A 21,708-nucleotide genomic window follows, 5' to 3' on the forward strand; every position below is an offset into this window, starting at 1 on the left:
ATCGTTGTTGTCATTCGGTCAGCGAATCTGAAATATTTGCTTAATTGTTAAGTGCTTGATTTTACTGTCGTGAATAAATTTTCCCCACTTTCCTCAAGTCAAATGTTATTTGAAAATGCATAAATTTCGGTCTGAACCGTAAAAGTTATTTATAATTTTTTTTTGACAGTTTACCAAAAAAAAATAACAGTTCTCAAAAAAAAATTATATCAAATTAAAATTGATAAATTTCACTGTCTTTAAATTATATCAATTTAATTGTAAATTTTTTTTTACTATTTATTGTGTATTTTTTTGACTAACAAGTCCTTAAATTCATTTAAGGTTGTGTCTATTTGTTTAAGATTTACTGGCCTTTACATGTTAGATTTGGATATCATTTTTTGTGTTTTAAGGGTAACAACAGACTTTAAAAAAGCAGGCTTTTAAATAAACATATAAGAAAAAAAAAATTATGAAAGAGCAATTGGTCATTATTTATTTGTTCGAATACAATTAGCAATAGGGTAAAATTTTAGGCATCGAAATTTTTTATTTTTTTATATTTCATATTTACACTAAACAAACAGAAATCGGAGTTTATAATATCACTACGCAAACACAATCAATCCCCTTGTAGCGTAAAATTTGTTCGACTAAAAATAGTTTTAATTTCTATTTTTGACACTGTAAATTATTGAATCCGGAACTGTTGGATTTGCTGAAAAACAAAACGTTTTTATTTAGATTTTTACATCTCTTCTACATATGCTTAAACATTATAAGGGGCCTCTAAATATACGCTTTAACAGGATATGTAAAAGCCTAATTAACTACATATGACGTCATATATTGGATTTTTCACGATAACTTAAAAATTCAGGAAGACTAATATTTACATCCTTACCGCATAGGCTCATGCTGTAATAATAATAATATTGTGGTCACGTGACGTTGGGTCTGTGACATCAGATTTTATGATGACAAGTCGTTACGGAATTTTAAATTATAGATAGACATGTGGTTGTTAAATAAACCAAACGTAAGATGCGACGAACAAGTTTCCGGCTATATTTTGCTTCATTTTAATCGATCCGGTTTCTAGCAGGTATAATACAGGTTTAAATATAAACACCAAATCAACAAGCAAAATACAAAGTGAAATAAGTCGAGCAATTTGTGGCTCGGTTTATTGACAATTTATATTTTTGATCTTTCGGTGTAATAAATATATTTGTCAAAAATAAAAACATTTTTGAGGGGATTTTAAGATACTAAAGCCAACAAATATTGCCAATTTGTATTTGAATATTCAATACTTTTATTCGGCATTTTAGTGGGTTTAAAACGACAAAAAATATTAAAAATTATAATACAAAATAAAAATTTTAATCAATGTTAAAAATCGATTATATATTTAATTAATGGGTTAAAATTGGACATTAAATTTTCACCCTAATATTTGTTAAAAATGGTTTTTAAGAGATACATTGTTTTTAAAAACAAATATTTCATTAAAGGTATTTTAAAATTTTAATTTGTTCTTACATTAATTAAAACCATAACCCCGCTGCACAAAGTTACAAAGGCCCCAGCCCATGCAAAATAAAACGAAAAAGAAAAAGTTAAAATATTTGGAACCAAATATCGATTTAATTGATCTTCAGTATAAACTGCCGCCCCAGCGATTGTTAAAATTCCTAAAAATAAATTTGGGTCACGTTGTGTTTTTACATCGACTCGTGACTGATTCACATAATTAAATTAATTTATTTTTACAAGTTTTAGCATGTTATAAGATTTCCAGATTTAACAAACTTAAAAATTACATAAAAAGGATTAATTTACCTGAAGTATTATAAATTTAAGATAAATTTAGTTTTTAATTATGAAGTTTAAAATAATAAAACTAAATTCTTTATAAATTTTTTTGACAACATTTAAAGAGTCGTTGTTTTGGTAAAAAAAGGTGTCTTAGTAAGAATCAAGCTCAATACCTGGAAATATCAAGTTTAAAACGATATAAAATAAAAGTATAAAAGTTTTAACCTGCTATTATACTAATTATTCCGCCAGGCGTTTGGTATTTCGGTTTTTCTTTATAAGACCCGAAGATAGACAGGAAAGCTCCAATTGTTGATGTTATTGTGGCAGTTAACATCAACGCTTCTAATACTGCTAACTTAAACTCTTTTGGCGCTTAAAATTTAAGTTTAACAAGTTAAGATGTTTTTTGTTTTTAATTTAATGCATTTTATGTAAGAAAAGTAATTTAAATTTCAGTTGGTCTTTGCTTGTTAACCTTAAGTTGATTTTATAAGTACATCACGTTATGTGGTTTACGGTGGTTGGTTAGATCACTTGGTTTCATTCTATAAGGTACTTGGTACGATTCCCACTGCTGCTATGCAGTTTATATCTCATTATAGTGTCTTTAAAGCGTTATAAGGGGTATAGACTTTTGCTGAGTCAAAAATTAAAAACACATTATTTATCAAGCAAATTCTATAACATCCCAAACAGCTTAAGTTAACTCAAAAATGGCTCGGGTATAACCGATAGGTGTCGGAAAGTCGCTTTCACACGCAAGGATAATAAATAAAAAAATAATTAGGTGATTAATTGATTAGTTACTAATATATAAAGTAATAAGTGGTACTTACATTCTGCTTTATAACAAGACGCTCCCACGCAATTCTGGAAAATTCCAAAGTAAACATTAGCTGTATTTGTCCACCATGGTCCAAACGTTGCAACCACAATTAATACCACCCCCAAAACAGTTATAGCAGTAACAGTGCCTTTAAAACACTTCATTGGTGCAATTTTATTAAAATCTAATAGATTTTAAATCCACATTTTTAGGCTGACTTTTTCTGGTATTTTATTTAAGTAATTTAAAATCAGTGAAGCAAAAAATTAAGTCTTTGCTTATAAAAAACATTAGTACTTTTAGACTTTAAAATAGCAATTCAAATAAGTATAATAAACGAATGTAAATGTTAACTTGGACATTTCTTGCTGGTAATTATTACTTTAAACATAATGTAGATAAACTGCATTTCAATTCTGATTTTAGCACAAAACAACTTAGCCGTTGCCGCGGGCCTGTTAAAAATCTACCTCCTTGACCTACTTCATTTAAAAAAAAATTAAATTTAAGGTGTTTTTACATGCCAGTGTTTTTAAAAATTTTATATTACAAATTTTCGAACATTTTTTTGCACGAAAAATGAGTTCTTTAAATGAATTGTTTTTAAATTTTTAATATTTTTTGTAATTATAATAAAATTATATAATTAAATTTTTATATAAATATATTTTACTTTATTTGTAAAGTTGCTTATATGTTGTTATATAGAATAAATCAAAAAATATTTTTTTTATTTTTAACTTTTTCTCGCTACGACTGTTAAAATTTCTAACCGCGTGTTGGCGTTACAGATTTTGTATAGAGGATAAATTCACGTAGATTGCTTCGTAAATAATCTGTAAAGATTAGTACACAAATCAAATTATTATTTTTTTATTCAGTTTAGTTTATAAATTTTAATATTCTATTTTTTAATGTTTTTGTTTTAATTTTTTTTTTAAAGTTGGGATTTGTTATTTTTATTTTCTGTTTTATGACTCACCATCACAGACAATGACGTCACGCTCTCGTTACCGATTAAAACACATGACCAAAAACTTAGTGACTTTTGTTATAAATATTGTTGTTAATTTTAAAGGTTTGTAACTTGTATAGACTGTAATCAGGCAATTTTGATAATAATAAACGGTTTACTGAACATAATAGGCTAAAATTTTGAAGTTCTAACTATCTGACTATCAAAAAACCGTTTAGGTTTGACTTCAAAATTAAAAATTTAATATTTTTGTTGCAGAATTGAATAGCACTTGATATTTTAAGAATAAAAACTTTAAGAAACAAAAATGGCGTACGAAGTAGAAATAGGACGTTTCTTTACAGTTCCATTAAAGAAAACGAGTGATGTGGATTTAGTTAAACCCATGGAAACTTTTATTAAAAACACTTTTGACAAGGTACAAAAAAAGGTTAAAACATATTAAAAATGTATTTAGGCTTATGATTTAAAAGATTAACAGTTTTAACTATTTAAATTATTGTGTTTTTACATACATTTTGACGTAGTAAAGGTATAAATAAAAACTTAATCATATGATGTTCAATTATTATTTTTACTTTGTTTTTTTTAATGGTTAAATACTGATTTGCATTAAAAAAGGTAGTTTGGCTAATTTTTTGTTATTTTTAAAAGACTGATGATGATCTAATGAAGCATATTCGTGAGTTTAATGCAATGAGAAAAAATGCGACAAAACCTTTAGATAAATCTGCATCATCACTTAACATTCTGTTTAGGTAATTTTTTTTGCTAACCTAAGTTTTAAAAAAATTTTATTTTCTAAATAATTTTTTTCTTCATATTTTTTAATAAAAATGTCGGATTTTTGAGACTGGGTCAAGGCAACTGATGTAACCCTGAGTTTGGGCTGTAAGGTTGGCCTTTTTATATCAAGGGTAAAAATCTACAAAATAGAATTTCTACTATAAAAATTTATTTGTGTTTTTTAGTTACTATGACCAACTTGTAGCTGCCTCCAAAAAGGTTCCATTCCGGGAAGCAAGTGGAGTTCATATTTCTTTTAGCTGGAAGGACTCGCTGCAGAAAGCCAAGTTTTTGAGCAGCACACCAAAGCTTAGTAAGATATTGATTGACTTTTTAATTTATTTAAGTTCTAACTTTCTATTGATTTAAAAATTCAAATTAATAAGAAAAGTCTAATTTTATAGCGTGTTGTCACAATATCAAATTAGTTATACTTTCAACTAAATGTTATTGATAATCTACTATACATAATTAATTTTACAATAATTTAAAATATCATCAATAGTATTTAGATATACTAGCAATCTAAAGCAGATTTGCAATAATTAAAACATAGTTTTATTTTTCACTTTGTAATTTCAGTTTTTTTACTTAATTTTTAGGTATAGTTGATGGTGAGTTTGAGAGGTTGTGTATATTATACAATATTGCTGCTCTGATGTCCCAAGTAGGCAGTGAAGCTAACTTACAAACTGATGACGGACTTAAACTTGCTGCAAAGTATTTTCAGGTATTTCTTTATGTTTATGGTAACTATTCTGTTGAAATTTCAATCTGTTGTTGATGGTTATAATACTGCTGTATGGTATTTGCACTTGATAAAGTTGAACAATAATATCCTGGGATAGGGGAATTGATACTGGGGGTTTTTGGTGTATATATATATATTTAGAAATGTAAAATAAAAATATAATTTTGTAATTGTCCTAATTGATTAAATTTAATCATATAGGCTATATATATATATACAGAAAATTAAATTTTAAACTTTAGGAAACTCAAATTGGGTTGAAATTTTTATTATGTTATGTTTGGATAGAAATAAAATAGGATATAAAAATGTTATATTTAAATTACAGTTTTTTTGTGCCCATTGAATATGGAATTTTGTAACTTATTTTTACTTTTTCGTTAAGTCATTGTGTTATTTTAGTTCTAAAATTCAAAAACATTGGTTTTTGTATTCAATGTTTTATTTCATTTTAAAAAAATGTAAAAATCATGATTTTAAATTGAATGTATATAAGTATATTTTTATTTATTTTTCGTATTTTGATAGGAATCTGCTGGCATATTCACGTACATTAAAGATAGAATTGTATCGGTCGCTGGCTCACAAACCTTAACAACTGACTTAGCACCTGAAGTATTAAATGCATTCAGGAACAGCATGGTTGCCCAAGCACAGGAATGCTTTTATGATAAAGCGAGCACTGATCCAGGCCGTAAGCTTAAATTAACATATTTTAATTCAAATATTAGAGTGTATGAGTGTATATTATAAAATCCTTTTAAGAACTTGGTCTAAAACTTTGTTTAGTTAAATTTTTTGGCATAAAAACTTGTTGTAATAAGAAATAATTTCGTAGTTTTGTTAAACTAATACTCAAAATACTGTGGAAAAGACCTTTTTCTTTAATTTAAGTCCAATTTATTTTTTAATTCATAAATTTCTGAATAAAGTAACATAGTAAATTATTAATGATCAAATACAGTATCATAATTACAAATCCAATATTACTTAAACTTTTATTATTTTTAAACAGTTCTTTTTTTGGATATATTTATTTTTTGGGATTTGAGCTTAGCATAAAGACTAGTTTTTTGTTAATGGTTAACTGATTCTTTAATCCATATTGTACTTGATTGTATAGCTTACAAAATTATTATGTTTTTTCCTAGAAATTGGCTTTGAAAAAAGTATTCATTTTTTAAATTATAAGATTTTTATTTTGTATTCCTAATTTAATTTGTGTAATATAGAAGGTGTCAATTTAAAATAATATTGATTTTGGATTTGTCTGGGTATATTTGTCTAAAATTGTTTGTTTAATTAACAAATATCATTGTATAACACTTTTTTAACCTTGTCTCAATTATTTTGTATTTGCATGCACGCCTTATTTTTTAACTTAAAGGTTAATTTATTAATTTTTTTCTAGTGAACAAAAAACCTGAAATACTGGCAAAGATTGCAATGCAGGCTTCCTATTTATATTCTGAAGCAGCAAAGGCTTTTGCTGAAAGTGACAGCAGTTATTCTATTATTCCTATCCTGGCTCTTATGAACGCTAAAAGAGAATTGTTTGAGGTAAGATAAATGTTATACGCAAATTAAAAATTATTTTATTTACTTTGGGTTTTGGTAAGGCTTTTTTTTTAAAGTAAAAAAAATGCTTTAACATTTTTATTATATATATATAGTTATTTTATAGACCTTTTTTGTAAGTCTTAAATTAAAAATGTTTTGCCGACTCATATTTTAATATTATATGTAACTAACCAAATTAGAAAATTGTTATATATCGCTGAAACTGGTTAAAAAATTAATTAATTAAAATTTTAATTGTTTGCAGATAAGAGCTCAACACCACCAAGCAAGAGCTGCAAATGCTGGGAAACAATTTGGAGAAGCTATTGCAAGATATAAGGTAAAACAACAAGTTAAAAAAACATGGATTTATTGCATTAAAACTTATAAAATCAGTTATATACTTTTTCAAATTTTAATAAAAATTGTAAAAATCCTTTTTTTATTTTGAAAAAAAATTTGCTTTAACTTTTATCGGCTCTAATTTTTAAATGTTTAATGTTTAGCTAATTGATCCAAATTTAAAAGCTTTGATTAAATCGTCTATGGAGTATTTACCAACCTTTAACGGAAAACAACTGTATGCTGTGATTACTGCTGAAAAGGAGGTAGGCAATATATATGTATTTTTTTGTATATATCTTTATCCTCGATGTGGGAAAGTCGAATGCACGACTTAAACATAGAGTAGTTACTCTGACCCAGTCTCGAGTTACCTGTGGCAGTTTGGGATATTATAGATTATAATTGCCCGATAATTATTTTGCTGGTTAAGTGCTGGCTCAGCAGTAGTTGACACCAGTAATAGCGCCTTACTCAAGGGCACTACAGCATGAGAGCAGTGGGGATTGAACCCATGATTTTATGTGTGGTGTAGCAAGTGTTCTAACCACTACACCACGCTGCCGGTTATATATATATATAATGTAAATGTTGGTATTTATACACCTAATTAACCTATTACTATATCCTCACCACATATAATAATGACACTATGTAGTTATTTAAAACTATTAAGCCTACATAATAAACAGTTTAAAATACTTATACACTAGTTTCTTTATGTTTAATTAAGTAATGTATAATTTGTTAATAAAATTGTTTTTATAAAACCTACGCAATGCAAATTAATACAAACATATTTATTTTTGCTTTAATAAAACTTGTATATTTACATAAGATATGATATATTATAGGATATATTTGTTCAAATTTTTTGTTCTATAATTATAAGTATACAATATTAAATAAAAACCTATTATAAAAGCTATTTACACATTTTAAGAGTTAAATAAATATTTCTTATTAAATTAAATTTAAAATAATTAAATTTTTTTTAATTTTAAATTTTGACAATAAAATTAAAATTTAAACTTAACTTTTAATAGGTTTTAGGTGCCTATAGTAAATAATAAACTTTATTTTTAAAATAGATTCAAAAAATATCTTTATTTACATTCAAGAAGACACAAAAATCAATTCATTAATTTTTTGTTTAAATATTTTCAGGAAGTAATAAAGGATAACAACTTTATTTATAACGATGTTGTTCCCAAAGCCTCGGCTTTAACTCCTATCAACAAAGCTCAGATTGCAAAAGCGAAAACTTTTAGTCCAGACGAACAGTTGGGATCAAAATTTAACGGTACGTTGGTTTTTAGTTTCACTTTCAATTCGATATATAACCAAACAATGTATTATAAATAGTTTCAATATATTCAAATGATGAATAAAATGTTTATTTTGTTATATGTAATTTTATTTTTTCGAAAAAGCAACAATTATGATTTTTATTTTAAGTTGTGTATTTTTTTAGTGTACAGTAAAATTAAAATGAAATTTAAAATAATTTATTTTAAGATTTGTATTTTACTATAAGCTTTATTTTAAGTTTAACCTTTATAAATTTTTTTTTTTTTTTTTATATTTTTATTTCTAGATTTGTTTTCAAGCTTGGTCCCTCTTACTGTCCACAATGCACTAGAATCTTATGAGGCAAGAAGAAAGGAAATTGTGGATAGACAGATTGAACGAATTAGGGAACAAAACACTTTAATTAATGGGTTTGTTGTGAATTGAGTAAATTTATTTTTAAACCTGGTGCTTATTTGTCTGAAAAAAATTTGCTCTAATGTTATTTTAAATGGTAGACAATGACTTGCTACTGAAAACAGTTTAATTGTTGTGATTTAGAGTCAAATTGCAACTAATATTTGTTAATAATACTTTACCTGCACCACAAACAATAGTTTTGTTTATTTTGTAGTCCTGTGATTTGGAGATACATATATATCATACATTTAGCTTCAATATATACAGATTTCAAATAAACAATAAGATAAACAGTAACAGTAGTCCGGTGGTGTGTTGAAGCGGTCATGGCATTGGACTACGATCCGAAAGGTTTCGGGTTCGAGCCACACCAACACCACACTATTCTCCCTCGAGCCTGGCGTTTACGGATAGCTCAGACACGACCCAAACCGCACACCCTAACCCAAATAAAATATCAAAAAACCTATCCCCTTGAGGGGATATGGAAAAAAAACAATAGGATAAACAATACCAGTCAATAAATACAAAATGTAACTTTGATTTTTAGAAAAATATAAACTTTAAAGATAATCTTTTTTTTTCTTAGTGTTATGTCTTCTCTTAATCTCCCTGCTGCCCTCGAGGACATGTCAGGAAGCGACATTCCTGCCTCCATCTTGGAGAAATCAAAGACAGTTGTTTCCAAGGGAGGAGCTGCTCCGATTGATCAACTTCTTCAAGAGCTTCCGGACTCTCTGGAAAGGAATCAACAGATTCTAACAGAGGTAGGATTTTATCTTCAATATTTTTTTTCTTGTTTTTTTTTTTTTAATTTGTTTACAGATTTTTTAAATAAATTTATTGTTTTTAATTATTCCAATTTTATAAGGTTTAACTTAATTTTATTTTTTAGTGTATAAGGATCTTGAATGAGGAACAATCTTCCGATGCTGAGTTAAGAGAAAAGTTTGGAGATAAATGGAAGAGAAAACCATCCTCTGAGCTCACTGCTCCTCTTAGACAAGGTAAGTTTTAAGTTTGAGTAAGTTTTAAAAGGTGAGTTTTATCCTATATGTTATTAATTTAATTGGAACATTAAATTAATAATTTACAAATTTTTAAAATCATTTTTACACAGAGGCAAGTAAATATCAGACAATTATCGAAAACGCCCAAAAAGCAGATGGAATTATCCGAGGGAAATACATGGAAAATAAAGAGGGAATTGACCTTCTATCCCTTCCGGAACCTCAATTGAAAAAAGCAGTTCCATCAGCCAGCCCTATGGCTGCTTTAAAAGATCATGCAGTAAGTTAAACAAATAAAATAAATTTAAAATCGATTTTTTTTTGAAGTTTATTTTTTTAACATTGTTTTTAATAATATTGTATTTAAGCGTAGTTTAATTTTCTACTATAGTATCCTTGATGTGGAAAGAACGACCTTACAATCTGAACATAGAGTAACATTAGTTACCTCGACCCAGTCTCGAGTTGGCTTTGGCAGTTTGTGATATTGTTGATTATATTTGCTTAATAATAAAGCTGCCAATTAAGTATTTACACAGCAGAAGTTCATGTTGTTTATAGCTTTTTAGTACAACATGAGATCACTGGGGATCTAACTCAGGACCTAATGTAGTAAAGACAAGTGTTTTGATCACTACACCATGCTGCCGGTTTTGATGTTACAAATTTATGTCTTAAAATAATTTGTTAAAATTTGTAAAAAATTGTAATTTTTCAGGTTGTAAAGGAGTTGAAAGGTTTATGTGAGCGAGTTGAAACACTGAAGGCAGAAAGAGAGGTAATGGAAAACGAATTTAAAACAACAACTTGTGATATGACCAACAAGTTTGTTCAGGTATTTTTACAAACAATTTTCAAACCTTTTTGAGTTAAAATTGTAAATTTAGAAAAAATATGGTAAAAAGTCTTAAAATTTGTGCTGAAGTTAGTATATTAGTCTTCATATGATCATGTGGTCCCAATGGCAGGCTTTTAGGGCTGTTATTAACTCATAAAAATACTAAACAAAAAGTAAGTAATAAAAAAAAACACAAAAACATTTTACAACTAACTTGAATGATGCATAAAAAAAGTATTTAATACAAGATAAAGATTATATAACTAATTAATAAAATAAGAGTTGTAACCTGATAGTGATAGTTTCAGTACTTTACAACGAGTTGTTCAGAGTTTTTAGCATAAACTATTCTAATTTTTCAGGTACTTGCAGAGGAAGGAGTTTTAAATGAAGAAGATATATCACCGGGTGAGCTGGATAGGATCTACCAACCACTTATACAACAAGCTAACGGGGCTTCGGATAGACAAGAATCTTTACTTGCTAACATACAGGTGAGATATTAAAAAAAATGACTTGCAATTTATGGTCTTTAAAAGAACTCTTTACGTATGCAGTCCTCACTAAATTTCTTATTACCTTTACAGCTCTTATTTAAATATATAAAGACCCCAACTTTTAGTCACTATATTTCTAAAGTTAGGTTATTATTATTTTGTATACCCGATAATTAAAACATATTTTTCTTGCTATTTTTACCGTTTTCTCGTTTTGATTTTACAATCTGAAATTTTTTGAAAAACCGTAACTATAACTAATTCAAAAAAAAACACTGTACCCTATAATTTTGTTAATTCTTGTTATTTTCCAGAGAAAGCTACGAAAATAATGTTTAAACGACTAGTTAAAAATTTTTTACCATTTGCATTAATTTGATATTTTTTATTATTTTTTTACAGAGATGTAGTGAGCAGTTTCTAGCTTTAAAGAAGCAAGGTAAAGGGGGAAATTCGAGGGAGGATGTGTTGAAAAAAATGGCAGCAGCATTTGATCGGTATCAAGAACTATTAGCCCATTTACAGGTTTGTTATTTCATGTTAATTTTTATCTTTTTATGAGGTTGTCTGATTGTCAAAGTTAGTATATAACAATTGTTTTTTGTTTAATTTTTCTAGGAGGGGAATAAATTCTACAATGATTTGACCGAATTACTTCTGAAGCTTCAGGGAAAATGCAGTGATTTGGTGTTCGCCAGAAAAACCGAGAAAGAAGAACTGTTAAAGTAGATTATATTTTTGTTTAGAAATTATATTTAATTTAAAAAATTATTCTTGAAATAATTATTTGAAAAAACTCTATAATTTATCATTTGCTAGTTTTAAAGCGTATATATTTTGATTTAAAACAATATCATTTATTTTTTGATAAAAAATTTAAGGGATTCTTTAGTTTATCATTTGCCAAATGTAAAGTTTATTTGTTTTGCTGGGCAAGTTTAGTTATAGTGACTTAAATTTATTTGTAGAAATCAAACATAAAAACTGACAGTAAATTAAGTTAATATTTAACTAAGATCCAGTCCTAAGCTGCCCAGGGTTTGGTAAATGTAACTAGCAAATTGAATCTGACAAGTGTAATTAAAGTTTAAATAAATTCATAAAAAAACAATAAATATGCAATACATTAGGTTACTTTTTATGTTTTATCAATCTCAAGCTGTCTAGTTTTAAATAAATACTTACAGCTTACAGGGTTAGTTTGCCGAGGGTATAGGTTTTAAAGGTTTTTAGTCTTGAAGGCACTTATATTCTATAACGCAAAATAACTTCATTAATAATTATATTTATAAACTTCACAAACAGGGATCTTCAACAGAACATAGTCTCATCGCAGTCGAGCCCGGTACCCACAAATGTGCCATCCTATCACTCACAACAACCCAAAGCAGAAGATGTTTACGCACAAGTTAAAAAACCACCAGCAAGGCCACCTCCTCCTGCATCATCAAACCAAGCTGAACCGGTACAACAACAACCACAAGTTCCCAAACCTGCACCAAGGTGGCAATTTATGACTTAATCTATTTTTTAAGATTTATAGTTTGTAATGAACATTTTTTTTATTTTAATTTTAAAATTTGCTTATTTTTAATTAATTTAATCCTTTTTTTTTTAAATTTGAAACAAAAAAAAAAGATTTTTAAGTAAATTTTTGTTTAGAAAATCTCCTGCCCCTGCTCCTCCAGTTTCAGCCCCAAGTGCACCAGGGGGCCCCCCTGTAACTGCCCAGCAACAATACCCCACACATCAGCAACCACCTTATGGGTAAGCATACTTGATCCCCAATACACAATTTATGGGGTTGTTGTTATTATAACCCCCAAATGTTAAATTTTTTTTAATTTTTCACCAGTTACCCTCAAGGAGCTCCGCCCCCTCAACAACAGCAAGGGGGTTTTCCTGCATACCCCGCTTATGGGCAACCACCTCCACAAGCCCCTTACCCCGGCCAACATTATGGTTACCCACAACCTGGAGGTTATGCCCCACAAGGTTATGGGGCTTACCCCAACCAACCACAATACCCAGGTTACCCCCAGCAACCCCAAAATCCTGGTTACCCCCAACAGCCACAAGGGTATGGGCAATATCCTGGGCAGCCCCCCTATTACCCCCCTCAGCAGTAAAAATGAGGCTTTGGATAATATTTTGAAATATGTATTTTTAGCAGCTTTATTACAGGATATACTGGCATTATCAAAACCTTATTCCTGACTTCATTCACAGTAACTCAGTTGTATTTGCAATTAATCTGTAATTTCACAAATGGACAATTCATTGTGACTCGCAACCACTTTTTCCATTCAAAAGCAGTTCAAATTAAGACTACAGAAAAACGTATTCAATTTACTAAAAATTCTTGAACTTTTTCAAGTACTTTTCTTACTAACTTGGCATACTGTAATTGGGATTTCTGCAATATTGAAATTATTTCGCCAAAGTTGCAAAGCCAATTTTGTATTATACCAACATGATTATTACCCAGAAATTATTATTTAGATTTCTGTATGTCTATAATAATGCGGACAGCATTTAAATACATTAAATTTAGTGATAAAAATTTTAAAAAAATATTAAAATTGTATCGTTCCACTATAAAGCCAAGATATTTATTTTTATGAAAACTTGTACTTCACGGTTCCTTAAACAGACTCCTGTACTTTAAGGTATTGGATCATTTACTTTTGTCGTTCACCGTCCTAATTTAAGACCGTAATGTACAAGTGAGCCAATTTTTCAAAATTACAAATATTATGCAATAATAATGCTACGGTAAAATTTAAACTGAATAAAATTAAATATAAAATGCGAACGCACCATGATATTTAATAAACTAAGGTACCATTGACTATTTATTTTCTAAAATGTCATTCTATAATTGATATATTAACTATCAACTGTTTTAATTCGCGTAATAACATTATTATAGTGGATAATCCTAAACTAAAACGAAATATAAAATGTAAATATTTTTCTGGCCAAATTATGTTTGTGCAAATATGTAATTTTTCTTTAAAAAATTGTAGTCCCATTGAAATAAGATTACTTTTCAACGAAAACCTTACATATCTCACTCCCACAGTAGTGTAATATATCACTTAGTGTAAAAAAATGCACTAGTTTTAACTTTGTAAAAATTTTCCTGGCAGTGTATATGTAAATGTAACTTAATACAGTTATAAAGCATATTTTATGAATACTTAAGCGTTGGTTGGTCGTATTTTGACATGATATATAATATGATTTTTGATATGAATATATATTTAATGTGTTTAAAATATATATTTATTGTGAATAAATAGTTAATTTGGAATCGTAGGTTATAATATTTTTAATTGTATATTGTTTAAATATTAGATGACTTTGATTTATTTTTTGGCTTGTAAAATTGATTACATTGTTTAATTTTTATTTGGGAAGATATCCAAAGTTTATTAATTGCTCACTTTTAATTCTACGTTTATTAGTAATTTGTAAATTGTGTTGTTTTCAAGAATTAAATATTCTTCTTCAATTTTGTTTGATTCAGTTAAAAAATATTTTAAAAGTACAGTAGTTAAGGCACTAGGCTTAACTTTATTTAAGGGTTGGGTTTTATATTGACTAAGCGTAATAACGCTCTGTCTCATCTATGAAAGCTTTTGTGAAATAGTTTGTTTTTAATATGTTGACAATCCTTTTTTATTTTTTTACCCTTTTCTTGGGTTTTTAACAATTTAGGAATATTTTAAACTTTAAAACAGGGACTTAATTATCATTACGACTAGAACTCTAATGCTCTTTATTGCAACTAACAGTTTGTGTAAAAAAATTGCACAAATACACTAAAAAAAGCTTACTGGATTTTATAAAAATTTAGTTTGAAACATTTACAATTGCAACAAATAATATTTGCCGAATCTTTAAAGGAATTGGGTTTTTACTAAAGTGGCAATAATTATGGCATTTTTGTTAGCAACAATAGCATGTACCGCTGGTTTAAAAAATTATTAGTTTTAAATAACATCTAATAACCCTGAATTAGGTCACCTGATAAAGTGGCGTGATTTCAAAACATAGTTCCAACGTAAAACTACCAGACCAGCATAACATAAATAAACATTTCAAGGTCTAGATTTTCAAATACAGGATACTGTTCAGTATAATAAAAATTATATGTCATTTATTTTTAAATTATGTTTTAAAACTTTTCTTGTAGCCAAATTAAATTAATAATCAACTTTAAGTAAGGCAGGACAATTCTTATTACAAAAATACATTTGGTATAAAATTAACAAGAACTTAACAATATTATATAATCAAATTTGGCATTGTTAATGACACAACATTGTAGACAATAGCGTTGCAAACTTAGCATTGTTAAACACACGACATTGTTGTTATTTTCCCATTGTTAAAACGCATTGTTCACGCATCGTCAAGGGTCTCATCCAAGACGTCTTGAATTCGTTTCGTATCTTGCAAAATGTCCCACAATCCCGAGTGAATAAACACGTGATAATTGTCGCCCATCGACGAGAACGAATCGCCCACGTGATTCGGGCGTGACGTCAGAGTAACGTCACGGTCACCAGAGGCGTAGTCGTCCCCGTTTTGGCCCTGTCCGCTTGTTCCCTCTGGACTTAATGGCTGTAATAGTAAAAACAATTTGGTTCGTTCACTTTACTGGCACTTATTGTTACGTCATCACATTTGTAGTGACGTCATTTACTTTTATAGTGACGTCATTACCTTTTATTGGGACGTCACTAACTTTTACAGTGACGTAGTTTATTTTAAGGTTATATATTTTTCATCAATAATAATTTTAGTGTACATATTAACTTGTTCTTTAACTACGCTAAAAACCTAAGTTTAAAAAGCGTAAATATAATTTTTTTTTTCTAATAAACACTAAACGAAAGAAAATAAAACATAAATCTTTAGCAATACCCAATTATTTTAAAAATAAAATGCTTTCAGCTTTAGCACCGTTATAACCAATAACCACACCCAAAACTAAATTTATTATAAGCCCGCCACCCTTTTAAAATCATTTAATTTTGTATCAAAATCAGCAAGCAAATTAATTGGTCATGTTTATTATATTATGATTACCGATTTGATCTTTTTTCAAGTAGATTAATCGTCATGTTTAGTCTAAACAAAATGGTCGTGGTTATAATAAATCATCAGATTATAACCCTGTCCAATTACACAACATGTTAAACGTCCATTATCAAACCTTTGCGCTTGCTCGGATACTGATTGGCTAATATTTGATCTAGTTTATCCAATAGTCCGACGTGATACATATCGTCGTCTGCTATATATTCAAAATCTTCTTCGCTCGAAGAACTCGACACTAAGTCACTGGACCGTTGCGTGTTTTCGATTATTGCGTCATGTGTGTCCATTCGGCCGTGGAATTTCTGCGTTTAAAAAGCACAAAGTTCTTAACTCGAATTTTGGTTGTTTACTTTAAGAAAAAATAATAAAAAAGAAGCCAAATTTTAAGAAAGTTTTCCACGGGCCAAAGGCAACACAAGACACAACAAGACCCAAACAACAGCAGTACATATCATGCAACTAAATCATTTTTGCTAAAACTGTTCCAAAAATGTTATTTCAGTACAAAAATTTATGATATCAGTAAAGTTTGGAGGTAATTTGATTAAAAACTTGTTCCCTTAATTTTTATTTCTAGCAACTTATGACTTTCAATAAAATATGTTTATTATATTATAACTGATTAAAACTATTTAGTCATTTTGTTAAATGCTAAGGACTTTTGCTGGGAAACCAAACGCCTACGTTTACTTTCGTTTAAACAAAACCACTTTGCCAACCTACACACTTTTAAAAAATAACTCACATTTAAAAACTTCCTGATTTACTCCATGCTTACTTTTTGGTCATTAAAAATATGTATAAATGCATAAAGTTAGTGTTACTCCGCACCTTGGACGCTTTTTTAGTTGGTCATTTGACGAAAATATCCTTTTCTTTATTTTTTTAAAATTTATACACCATGCTTATACACCCAAAGTAAAAAAATATGTTGTTATCTTATAAACAGTTTGTAATCAGGCATGCTTAACCCAAAAACTAGTTTTACCTGAGTTGCCGCTGTTCTGCTTGTCCACGAATGTCGCTTAGCAACATAATGTTTTAATCTCTCGTCGTCGGTTGCCAGGATACCATCAACTTGGAGCTCTTCTAATATGACGTCAGCACTCATCACCTCAAGGTTGACTCCTTCTTTGAAAAGATTGCGCAAGCCTGTAATTGAATCAGGTTTATTATTCAAGCACATAATTCTAAATCAAGTTTGTTATTCAGCACCAGATTCAAAATCTAGTTTGTTATTTCTGTCTTTAACAGTTAGGAATCTTTATTCTAACGTCAAATTACATTATAAGAAATATATTTTATATTCACCTGTGTGCACTCGTTCTCTTATTGCGTCATCCTTTACGTCCCACCCGTACGAGTGAGCAAATCGAATCATAACGTTCAGTTGGCCATCAAAGTTGCGATGCTTCAAATACGTCTGTTTTAAAGGTAAATTTATAAAAGTATTTTAATTTCCAAATCTGTTTTATGTTTCAATGCAGAATTTAAATGAATATATTTGACCAAATCTGGTTATGTCAGTTTATTTTGGATAAACGTTGCTGAAATTAATTTAGGCTTAAGTTAGATGTAAGATATAAAAAAAAAAAAAAAAAAAAAAAACTTTAACAAGCACCTTTTGTATAAATTTAATCCTAACTTAAAACTTGTTTTAGGAAAAAGTTGTCAATTCGACAAATTCGACACGGAATTTCCACGAACAAAAACACCAGAACTTTTCAAATGAATTAAAAATTTACGCCGAAATGTTAAATTTTGATTGATTTACCTTTTCCAGTTTTAAAAGGTTTAACAAAGTTTCCGAGCACGCGTGAATAGGAGACGAACTCATCACTATATCTACATTGAGTTCGATCGCTTGAGATTTCGGAATATTTTCCTCCCATTTAGATTTCATTAAATCGAACACAAACAACTGAGCTACTCCGTCAGCTTTTCCACCTATTTTAAACAAAGATGATGATATCAAAGGGTTAATGAATATACAAAATCACATTGCTAAATACAATGTTATGCATCATACAATTAAAGGTTGTTGTAGAGTATTATATAGTATGTATTAAAGCTTGAGTCTAGCAACAAAATTAAGTCAACGACACTCTCAATTATTAAGTTGAAACCAGGAAATGGGATATTTAGAACTTTTTACTGATAAACTATCGAAATTAATACTCTAGGATGCCAAAATTGGATCTATTTAATATTTATTTTAAAGGGCACTTAATAAGATTTACCAATAAATCTTGCTTTGTATAAAGACACTTCTTCATCAGTAAAAACATCAACGTAAGATATTTCACATTTCAAAACCATCAAGGTCGCATTTCGACCCTCAGTGTCGAGGAACAACTTGTAATAAACATGGTCGGACCAGGGACGGCAATTTCCGGTCACCTCGGTCTCGGAGACTCTTTTTCTGGTCTCTAAAAGCTCCTAAGAAGAAACAGTTAATAGTAAAGTACAAATATAGTGATATTTTAAATCCAAAACATTTCACATTCTCATATTTTTTTTTAGTTTTTGGTGTACTTATAATTGCTATTTGGTGTTTTTTATTGCCATCTTTGGGCTTAGTTGAAGATTAAGGAAAACAAAAATATTCTAACAATTAGATAACGACGTCTATAATTTTAAATTCTACAAACACATTAGATTTATTAAAGGTTGAAGTACCTGGGGTCGCTCACTTATGATGTCTTTTGGGCGTGGCCTGGGCGGCCTGGACGAGGTATTATTGCCCATGTTTTCCAATTCAAAGTGATTGGGATCAAACAATTGTGAAGTAGTCGGCTCCAGGACTGTGTCACCCGGAAAAATGTCACGTGGTGGCGTTGTTGTAAATGGGGAGATTTGTGGAGGAATTTGTTCCTTGGAATTAAGAACGTTATTGTCACGCAAAGTTTTACTTATTAGCTATTTTAGTGCTTATATTCGTATATGAAAAATACTAATGTTTTCCAGTATATATTAAATTATTTTTTAAGCACTGATACCTACCATAAATATTTGCGCGTACTTACAATAGGCTTTAACCTACCAGCAGTTTAATCAAACACTTATACTTCGGATCAATGATATCTTAAACTGCCAAAGTCAACTCAAGACTGGGTCGGGGTAACAAATGTTACTCTATGTTAATGTCGTGATATCGACCTTTCCACATCAAGGATAAAAAATAAGCAAAAAAATTAGATTAATTTCAACAAAATAAATTTGCAAATAACTTTAAATCACCTGCGTTGTAGATTTATTAAACTGAGTGTAGCTTGGAAGTCCAGTAACCAGTGTAGTTTGGACTTCGCGAGCTGACAAATCCGACCTAAAGACATTGTAAAAATTAAAATAAACTTTAAACATTGTATGGTTATTGTTTGTCCTATTAACTGCGGCTTACGGGAAACAAATTGGTCTAAGCGGATATAACTATTTAACTGTTCATTTATCAGCAAGGAAGCACTCTTTTGACCTTGTATGGACGATTTTAATAAAATCATAATTGTTAATTATTAATTTAATTTTGTGCCTCTACATTTTAAGTATTTATTACATAAAAATGTCTAAACAAACTATAATTAAACTTATTTTATTCGAACAAAATACAAACTCATTTACCTGGAAACTGATAAATCGCTATCAGAAAATATGTCAGTAGCTTGTTCGTGAGGTTTTCGAGTCTAACAAATCAAATACAAATTTATTATTTGTTGTTAAACTAAATACTCCCAAAGAACAAAAATACAATACTTATATTACATACATGAATATTGTTTAAATAAATAAGAAACCTGTTGATTCAAAATATCCTGGTCGGTTATTTCTGGTGGAGTTTCTGTTGCAGTAGTTGTTTCACTAAACTCGCTTCTCGGCCGAGGTGTCGAGAAGGTCAAAGGTTGCAGGGCTGCTTTTTGAGCTGCTGTATCTTCAGCAAAATGCACTCTACGGTCGCTCAAGTTTAAATCTGCGTCGGAGTATGTTCGCTGCTTTTCCTCGAGTTGATACGCGATAGTATGGCCGACTGTTTCTACTGTAAAACTGGAATTTCGACCTCTGGGTATTCCCGTTGATTTGCCAGCACTGTAATTAAACCTATTTCGGCTCATGATCACTTAAACCCGCACTTATCATGATTTTAACGGGAATCACTGGGTATAATTTCCTGTTCAAAAATCATATTTAATAAAATATAAACAAAAAAAAGAAAACGAGGTTATGCTAACTAAACCTCTCTTTGTTTATTAAATATCGCTAGACTAAGAATGCAAATCCTAATCCACAAAACATATATTTACAAATCCGTAAATCCGACCCTCTAAAAAGTAATTTTTTAACTATTTACTAAACTTTGTTATATCATATGGCGAAAGCTATTGTGCTATGCAATGGCCAAACCACAGCAGAGCTCGTAGATGACGTCACTTCCTGTCTTTCCTGGATGGTGTCAAAGAAAATAAAAGTTGATTTATATTATCGCTTATACAATACTAATATAATGTTAGTTAGACGGGAATTATTGAATTGTTTTACCAAATACTTTTTCCACAGCTAATCTGTTTAAAAGTGTCTAGTGTCCACAAAAAATATGTTTTAATGTTCATCTTATTCTAGTTGTTTATATTTGTTTGTTATCGGTTAGATATTGAAAAACTTTTTAGATGTCAACAATTTCTCTTTTTTAACCTTTCTTTATTATTTTTAAATTTATATTAATAATTTTTGTTTAAATTTAAGAAAAATATACTTATAAGAATCATTTTCATTCGTTGGTCGTTAATAAAATAAATATTTAAAATTAATATTTGTTGGCAACACTACGCAAGAATTTAAAATAAACGTCATCAGCAAATTTTGTGATGTCATTATCGAACTAAGTACGGTAGGCTAAAGTTGAGTCAAGTAAATGGCGTAAATAATGATTTTTAATAAACTATTTAAGATTTTAAAGCCTCATTTACTTAAAACTTAAGCTATTTTACACTTTTAATTAATTTGGTGCAACATTTTGTAAAAATATGAGCCGTAGTTAATTATATTTAGGCTAGAAAACGTAACTTTAGATTTATATAAAATATCATTAACTGACGTTTTTATCATTTTTTTTATAAAAACACATCATGACTTGCCTTTATTATTTAATTAGGGGTAATTAAATGGACTCTAATTTATATTCTGCATGGTCAACAACGGATGAAAATACTTCAAAGTAAGAAAAACATTATTTTACTTTAATTCGTTTTTTTTAACTTAATTACAAATAAACTTATTAATTTACCTTAAAATAGAAAATACGAACTTTTTGTTATATTTATGCTAAGATGATAAAATTAATTTAATTATCTTCGATGTGGGAAGGTCAACTTCATGACATAGAGTGTAAGTTACTCAGACCCAGTCTCGAGGTGGCAGTTTGGATATTTTAGGTTTTTAATTGCCTGATAGTTAAGTGTTGGTTCAGCAGAAGTTCGAACTATTTAAAACGCCTTACTTAATG

General features: G+C 28.9%; 2 protein-coding genes across 3 annotated transcripts; one reads left to right on the plus strand and one right to left on the minus strand.

Annotated features, from left to right (window-relative positions):
• Positions 1 to 3,847: 3,847 nt before the first annotated feature.
• LOC145744143 (programmed cell death 6-interacting protein-like) lies at positions 3,848 to 14,613 on the plus strand. The gene is made up of 20 exons (XM_082562257.1): positions 3,848 to 4,026; positions 4,263 to 4,366; positions 4,580 to 4,707; positions 4,997 to 5,124; positions 5,674 to 5,839; positions 6,557 to 6,705; positions 6,971 to 7,045; positions 7,212 to 7,313; positions 8,215 to 8,350; positions 8,645 to 8,768; positions 9,347 to 9,524; positions 9,653 to 9,764; positions 9,878 to 10,047; positions 10,486 to 10,602; positions 10,968 to 11,099; positions 11,505 to 11,627; positions 11,721 to 11,827; positions 12,408 to 12,605; positions 12,765 to 12,869; positions 12,958 to 14,613. The coding sequence occupies exons 1-20, from the start codon at positions 3,916 to 3,918 to the stop codon at positions 13,229 to 13,231; spliced, it is 2,739 nt and encodes a 912-aa protein (XP_082418383.1). The 5' UTR covers positions 3,848 to 3,915; the 3' UTR covers positions 13,232 to 14,613.
• A 302-nt stretch (positions 14,614 to 14,915) lies between these two features.
• Positions 14,916 to 20,371, minus strand: LOC145742699 (uncharacterized). Of its 2 annotated transcripts, XM_082560478.1 has the most exons (10): positions 20,006 to 20,371; positions 19,833 to 19,894; positions 19,455 to 19,539; positions 18,894 to 19,088; positions 18,455 to 18,653; positions 17,989 to 18,161; positions 17,526 to 17,637; positions 17,203 to 17,366; positions 16,330 to 16,516; positions 15,542 to 15,734 (listed from the first exon to the last, which is right to left on the minus strand). In XM_082560478.1, the coding sequence occupies exons 1-10, from the start codon at positions 20,318 to 20,320 to the stop codon at positions 15,673 to 15,675; spliced, it is 1,554 nt and encodes a 517-aa protein (XP_082416604.1). In that variant the 5' UTR covers positions 20,321 to 20,371; the 3' UTR covers positions 15,542 to 15,672. The 2 variants fall into 2 exon arrangements, with proteins under 2 accessions (XP_082416605.1, XP_082416604.1); XM_082560479.1 differs by lacking the exon at positions 16,330 to 16,516 and having other exon boundaries at positions 14,916 to 15,734.
• Between the last annotated feature and the right edge of the window lie 1,337 nt (positions 20,372 to 21,708).

This window comes from Corella eumyota, chromosome 2, assembly GCF_963082875.1.
Source record: "Corella eumyota chromosome 2, kaCorEumy4.1, whole genome shotgun sequence".
Classification (NCBI taxonomy): domain Eukaryota; kingdom Metazoa; phylum Chordata; class Ascidiacea; order Phlebobranchia; family Corellidae; genus Corella; species Corella eumyota.

Excerpts from the sequence above, each read along its gene's own strand:
- LOC145744143 (XM_082562257.1), top strand. The coding sequence starts at position 3,916 with ATGGCGTACGAAGTAGAAATAGGACGTTTCTTTACAGTTCCATTAAAG. Across the intron at positions 7,046-7,211 it reads AAGCTATTGCAAGATATAAG|CTAATTGATCCAAATTTAAA; the intron begins GTAAAACAACAA and ends TTTAATGTTTAG. Across the intron at positions 9,525-9,652 it reads ATCAACAGATTCTAACAGAG|TGTATAAGGATCTTGAATGA; the intron begins GTAGGATTTTAT and ends TTTATTTTTTAG.
- LOC145742699 (XM_082560478.1), bottom strand. The coding sequence starts at position 20,320 with ATGAGCCGAAATAGGTTTAATTACAGTGCTGGCAAATCAACGGGAATA. Across the intron at positions 19,895-20,005 it reads AGGATATTTTGAATCAACAG|ACTCGAAAACCTCACGAACA; the intron begins GTTTCTTATTTA and ends TTGATTTGTTAG. Across the intron at positions 17,367-17,525 it reads AAGAGAACGAGTGCACACAG|GCTTGCGCAATCTTTTCAAA; the intron begins GTGAATATAAAA and ends ATTCAATTACAG.